We start from the raw sequence: 6,592 nt of genomic DNA, 5'->3' as shown, positions 1-6,592 counted from the left end.
AGTGTTTGTGTTGATGTAACATTAAATAGAAGCCTACGTTTTTAATTTACCCTGCCTCCCTGAGTCTCTGTACCATGAGATCCCTCCTAGCTCTCCCCAGGCTACATGCATTCAACTAAAGTCGATGAAACAGCCACATATCACAATCATTGCAAATAACCCTTCTTGAATAATTATTGTTTACTGCAACCATTTCTACTTATATCCGTAGACAGAGATGCTGTTATAAGTAGTAGTCATTATCTCCTACCTGTCTAGTTTGAAGTAAAATGAGGCAAATAACATGCTGTGTGTTGAACTTCTTTCAATAAAGTCTTACACTATCAATGGTTTGCGTACATTTCTGCCACAATTATACTCCGAGTCACTTCAAAGTGACCTTGATGTCAAAGGGGAGCATCTCTGCCACTGACACACTTTGTTGTCATGAATCTGCGTGGGCATGAGAAGTTTGCCTGAAGTTTGCATTTTGAAAACTGTTGAGATTTCATATTTAGTTGGCTCAAAGCTGCAGTAGAGAGTGAGATTTACCAGGAGAGGGAGGAAGAAAGCTACAGAGGAGGTTGTTGTTGATGGAAATGCAAAGTTGGGAGGAGTGTCAGGGGTTAATAGTATGCCTTAGGAATGTGAGAGTTCACTTTGGCACAGTTCTTAATGGACTCGAAGATTAGCACCTTCTGGTGCTGCGGGCAACATGAGAGTAAATTGAATTCCATCATGGACTTGAAGATTGGGATGAGTGTGTTGTTGGAATGGCCAGAAGAGGTGGAATAATTTGACAGGTATCTGGAAAATGTCCATCAGAGTAAATGATGATGGGGAAAAATAAAAAACTATTATCTGATGAGAGGAATCATGGCAGATGTTATCTACTGTATACATTTAACCAGGCAATCCATTCATTCTGGGAAGCTTCTGAATGGATCTACATTTCAACAATGAAAGGAATTCATCTGCAGTCATCCCTGTCATTTATGGCAATCAGTCAATATGAATCACGGTCATTCACGTCGGGGAGATACAGATGAATCCTCCCTCCCTTAGTGAGCCGCTGAATGCATCTCAATAGGATTCTTCTTTTGACAGTCTCCCAGTATGGTAAATCAAGTGTTCTGTCTTTCTTTGCTCTCTAAAATCATCCCCCCACCCCCCTAATAAAAGAGATGATAAGTACCTTACTAGAAAGGCTTTATGAGTTGGCTTATTACCTCGGGAAGTGCCTCTCAACTCCATCTCCACTCGCTCCTTCAAGTACTGGGGAGAACTTAATAAAACTCTCTTAATTTGAAATAAAGGTTATTGCAATGTGCTTGGTATTCATAGGCTGTCTCCGTGACCCATTGTACTTCCTATATTATTCATGAGCTCAATATGTAACATCATTAGTGGAGAGATACTGCACACATCTAGACTGTAGTTTACTTACCACTCATTTCTTTTGCACTTTCAATCATGATATAACCAATTTACATTTCTTCGATGGTTTGCAAATACTTTGCTCATCATAAATCTGAAAGTTTTGCTAAGCATTGCTATAAGGCAATGTCAGCATTAGTGGAACGTGATAGAATTATAGCAAACAGATTTTCCTATGGATATGCATTGGTCCCTGGTTTATCAATGATTCATTGATAAATTGCTGTAAGTGCCTGGGAGAGGAGTTAACAAGCAGACACTGCATCCCTTGATGGACAGCCGGTGTCAAAGCATTTTATTTGTTAGGGGTTGACAAAATAAATAATCCTCATCATTTCTCAGGCTGAATATTTGGTAGGGTTTGACATGACAGGATTTTGGGGGGGTTTGTATCATTTGATTTACACAACATGTAAACTCTGGGGCCTTTCAGAACAGGTGTATATATACTGAGATCATGTGACAGATCATGTGACACTTAGATTGCACACAGGTGGACTTTATTTAACTAATTATGTGACTTCTGAAGGTAATTGGTTGCACCAGATCATATTTAGGGGATTCATAGCAAATGCACGCACCACTTTTCCGTTATACATTTTTTAGACTTTTTTGAAAGAAGTTATTTTTTTCATTTCACTTCACCAATTTGGACTATTTTGTGTATATCCATTACATGAAATCCAAATAAAAATCAATTTAAATTACAGGTTGTAATGCAACAAAATAGGAAAAACGCCAAGGGGGATGAATGCTTTTGGGAGGCACTGTAAACACCAGAGTTTGTCTTTCAGTGCAGAAGAAGAGTAGCCTGGTCCTCTGTAGCTCAATTGGTAGAGCATGGCGCTTGTAACGCCAGGGTAGTGGGTTCGATCCCCGGGACCACCCATACGTAAAAATGTATGCACACATGACTGTAAGTCGCTTTGGATAAAAGCGTCTGCTAAATGGCATATTATATATTATATTATATTAACGCTAGGTGAGATAGAAAGCCACATTCCTGTCTGCATGCTGAGAATGTCAATGTAAGGCAGGGGTCCCCAAATACATTCAGATTCAGATTTTTCATTGAGTGGATGGTCGGGGGGCCAGAACATAGTTATAAATAATTTGTACACTGCAAATTGACTGCAAGAATCCCAAACTGATATAGTATTTGACAAAAACAGAATCATTTCAAACCTTGATTGCATTGCGATACGATCACATATGCCTCTGTTTATGCATGGAAATACTTGGGATACTTTTGCTCAGAAAACTTGGGGCAGGGCAAATAAAATCGGGCCGCCTATTGGTGAACCCTTATTTTAAGGTACTTAACAGCACAATTAGAGCCACTTCATCACTGGAGCCCTCAGCTGTAGGATCTTAATTTGATCACACTGTTGCAAGATAACTTTCCTGCAATGCACACCATTTTAAACTTGTATGGTATTTGAGGTTTAAAAAGGCTTCTGAAGTTTGTAATTTCCACTTTGAAATTTCAGACTTAATTTTCCCTTAAGAACATTTTTATAACCCATACAAAATGTGCAGTAGTTATAATCCACATAATAATTCACATTTCCTGTTGCTGCAGGTTTATTTTCTGCTGATCCTACATGTGTATACCACATCCCCATCTATATGCTCTGATTTCAAACACGGCCCAATTAATCAAAAGAGGAAGTTCAAGTTGACAGGTTTATTTATTAGTTTTACATAATGCACTTGCAATTTTACAAAAATCATATTTTCATCTTTACTAAAACAGTTTATATAGCTAATGAGATCGAGGCAACACAATTACAAAGAATGGTGAATCACATTAGTAATAGTGTAGCTTTTGCAATATAACCTTTACAGTACATGATTTCACAGAGACTTGTTCACATTCCATTGAAGGTTTCGACTATTTCATTATTTGTAATATATTTCCTTCAAATTGATTTATTAACATAGATATATGAATGGGTAGGAGGATGATATCCCATAAGACATTAACTTTGTATGGCTCAAAGCAAGCAGTGGCTCAGTGTGTGTACGCAGCTCACATGTAACAGACAGAAAAAGCAAAGACTGAAAGCAAGGTTGTCTTTTTGTTGCAATGTAATGCAACTTTCCATTCCTTCAAATCTAAATTGTTTTCTTACATTCTAGTGCACACACTAAGAGATGCTGACCTTGCGTACAACTGCAGTTAACATTGGTGAGAAATGTTTTCCTTTCATGATCAGCTAATGTTGTGTAAGGCAATGATGTACAACTTGCTCTCTGGTGTGTTCCTCTGATAAATTATTCAGCTCTATCACATATACAATATGTTCCCACCGCACTCCTTTATTTTTCAATGTCAGAAAAATATTTATTCTTTGGAGAAAAGGAATACTCTACTAATCGGTTGCTTGCACACACAACAAAGCTTCCTGGAGAAAGACATTTGCCCACATGGCTCTGGTAATAACAGTCCACCAATCAAAACAATATAAAATTAACCATATCAATAGATTATAATTGAGTTCAAGTTTTATTTGATGAATTAAAGGATATATACACCTACCAAGGACAGTTATAGCATAGGAGGACATGACCAAATGCAATTAGAAGGTACTGAATTGCACGACAATAACACCCTGCACAGACGTTAGTGTGTGGTATCTGAATAAACTCTTGCATCCTATGGACAGTCTCTCATCATCTCATGAATAGAATAAGCGGCAGAAAGTCTGTTCTATAGAGTGCAAATTCACCAATTCAAATAAGTGAAACAAATGGATAATTCATTGTCCCCTTGATGGAGATCATAGGGGGAATGACGATTTGTGTGTGTTATCTGGCAGGTACAAAGCAGAAGGTGAAGCATTACGGTTTGAACCTGTTGAGACCCCTGACATGAGTGCTACGTGTTACATATTCATGACAAATTACGAGAAGGCAGCACAAGTTCTTAAAATGCAGAGAAGCACTGGAGGAGACAGAGGAAAAACACATCTGGCAAAGAGAATCTGAGTAGGGTGAAAGAAACTGGGGCACATCCCAATGGGCATTCCTTGTGATGGTGCTGTTCCATCAATCACAACAAACAAATTTCATGAAATGTGTATTTTGGAGAGCTGAGTGTGTTCCTTGTAGCTGCCCATCAATAGTCTACTAGAGGCGCTGAGCCACCCGCCAGCCTGCCTGAAACATCCATCTGGACCAGCACCATGTCAGGGGGAGCCTCTGCCACCTTGGCCTTGCGGGGCAGCAGGTTGGCCAGGCTCCTTGGGGAGGGTGTGGCGCGCAGCAACAGCTCTTTGAGGCCCGCGCGGTACTCACGGCGGACTATGCAGTAGAGCACAGGGTTGAGGCAGCTGTTGGTGTGAGCCAGACACACAGTCAGAGGGAAGGTGTAATTCTGGACATTGTAATATGCGTTGCTGAAGTGCACCAGGTCAAACTTAATCAGCGCGCCCCACAGCGTCAGCGCCTGGTTGGGCAGCCAGCACAGGAAAAAGGACAGCACCACGATGGCCACCGACTTGGTGACTTTGGAGCGGTGATTGTGGCGGCCTTCCGAGCCCTCCGAGCAGCCCGCTCCGCTGATGCGTCGGCTCAGCACGAAGCGCAGCAGCAGCAGGTAGCACACAGTGATGACCACCAAGGGGATGACGAAGCCCAGCAGTACCTTCTGTAGCTGGTACAGCCCCAGGAGCAGCTGAGGGTCCCAGCTGCCCGACTCAGAGAATCGCACCAAACACAGCTCCTGGTCGTACAGCTGGGCACTGGTGGAGTAGATGGCATGGGGCAGGGTGGCTAGCAGCGACACTACCCAGATGCCCAGGCTGATCCACTTGGCACCAGCCGCCGCTGCCCGCCTGCTGTGCATCTTGAGGGCCGAGGTCACCGCGTAGTACCGCGCCACACTCATGGCAGTCAGGAAGAAGACGCTGGCGTACATGTTCATGATGGTCACGGAGCTGATGATCTTACACATTACTTTGCCAAAGGGCCAGCGGAAGTCCAGAGCCGTGTCAATAGCCCAAAAGGGGAGTGTGAGAACAAACTGTAGGTCTGTGAGAGCCAAGCCCATTACAAAGCAGTTGATGGAGGACTGCTTCTGACTGTGGCGTGAGTGAAGCAGGTAGAGTGCCAGAGAGTTCCCCACTAGCCCCAGTGCACACACAACGGAGTACACCAGAGCTATCATCACACGCACTGTGATGCTGGAGCCATCGCCCTGTAGTTCCAGGATAGATTCCTTGCTTAAGAAGTGCAGCCAGCAGCGCAGCGACAGGTTACCAGTAGAGCCACCGTAACCCAGTCCTGCATTATCCTCCAGCACCTGCTCACAAACCTCTGGTGCCAGGGTCTGTGCACTGTCATTCTGTTGCATGGCTGACTCATTCATTCACAAATCACTCTGCATGGCATGTTAGATACGTGTTATGCTCAGGAGTAGAAACTGGTAGGAGGAGATGCGACATTCATGATGAGGGAAAAAGCTGCCTAAATGTCACTTTGAACATACCTGTCCTATTTATTTTCTCTGTGGAGCTGTCCTTTAGCTAAATCCAAGTTTTTCTCCTCTGTATAGGTGTCTCTCCTCCTCCGCCACACGTATCGCCTCTCATTCACTTCACTCTGCTCAGTGAGCGCATCTCACATTCTTTTATAGATTCCGCGGGCGCGCGCAAGGCTCAGACTCAGGCTCGTAATCACCACCACAGTTTCTAGGCTGTCTCCTTAAACAGCCCAGATAATGACATGGTCATCCTGCAACGTCTGTACACATATCCTATTTGTCATAAATAAAGCTCAATACGTACTGACATTTCATTTAAATCCTGTTTGCTGTATGTCTTCAATTTCTTTGGTGTGCATAAAGGTGTCATGGAGTGAGCTCCGTGGTGTTATGGAATTAATTTGGGATTAAACAAAACAAACAAACAACACATTAATTCACCTGAATAGCCAGTTATCTTGCCCTCTCAGACGATTATGACTCACCCTCAGAATAAACAAAGAGACAGCAGCCTTGAATCAAGAGGTGTTTTCACTTTTACTACTCTTTACTCTTAAATAATATAATATGCCATTTAGCAGACGCTTTTATCCAAAGCGACTTACAGTCATGCGTGCATACATATTTTTTTTGTGTATGGGTGGTCCCGGGGATCGAACCCACTACCTTGGCGTTACAAGCGCCGTGCTC

The 6,592-nt window shown here is 42.6% G+C and overlaps 1 protein-coding gene across 1 annotated transcript; it reads right to left on the bottom strand.

Moving 5' to 3' along the window:
- Positions 1 to 3,130: 3,130 nt before the first annotated feature.
- Positions 3,131 to 5,981, bottom strand: LOC121532716 (relaxin-3 receptor 1-like). The gene has a single exon (XM_041838500.1). It carries the CDS (start codon positions 5,786 to 5,788, stop codon positions 4,538 to 4,540), a length of 1,251 nt encoding a protein of 416 aa, XP_041694434.1. The 5' UTR covers positions 5,789 to 5,981; the 3' UTR covers positions 3,131 to 4,537.
- Between the last annotated feature and the right edge of the window lie 611 nt (positions 5,982 to 6,592).

Source organism: Coregonus clupeaformis, chromosome 20 (assembly GCF_020615455.1).
Source record: "Coregonus clupeaformis isolate EN_2021a chromosome 20, ASM2061545v1, whole genome shotgun sequence".
NCBI classification, from domain to species: Eukaryota; Metazoa; Chordata; class Actinopteri; order Salmoniformes; family Salmonidae; genus Coregonus; species Coregonus clupeaformis.
The sequence above is the reverse complement of the archived record's forward strand: the minus strand, read 5'-3'. Positions and strand labels throughout refer to the sequence as shown.

Bases quoted from the DNA above. Each gene is read 5' to 3' on its own strand.
- LOC121532716 (XM_041838500.1), bottom strand. From the start codon at position 5,788: ATGAATGAGTCAGCCATGCAACAGAATGACAGTGCACAGACCCTGGCA.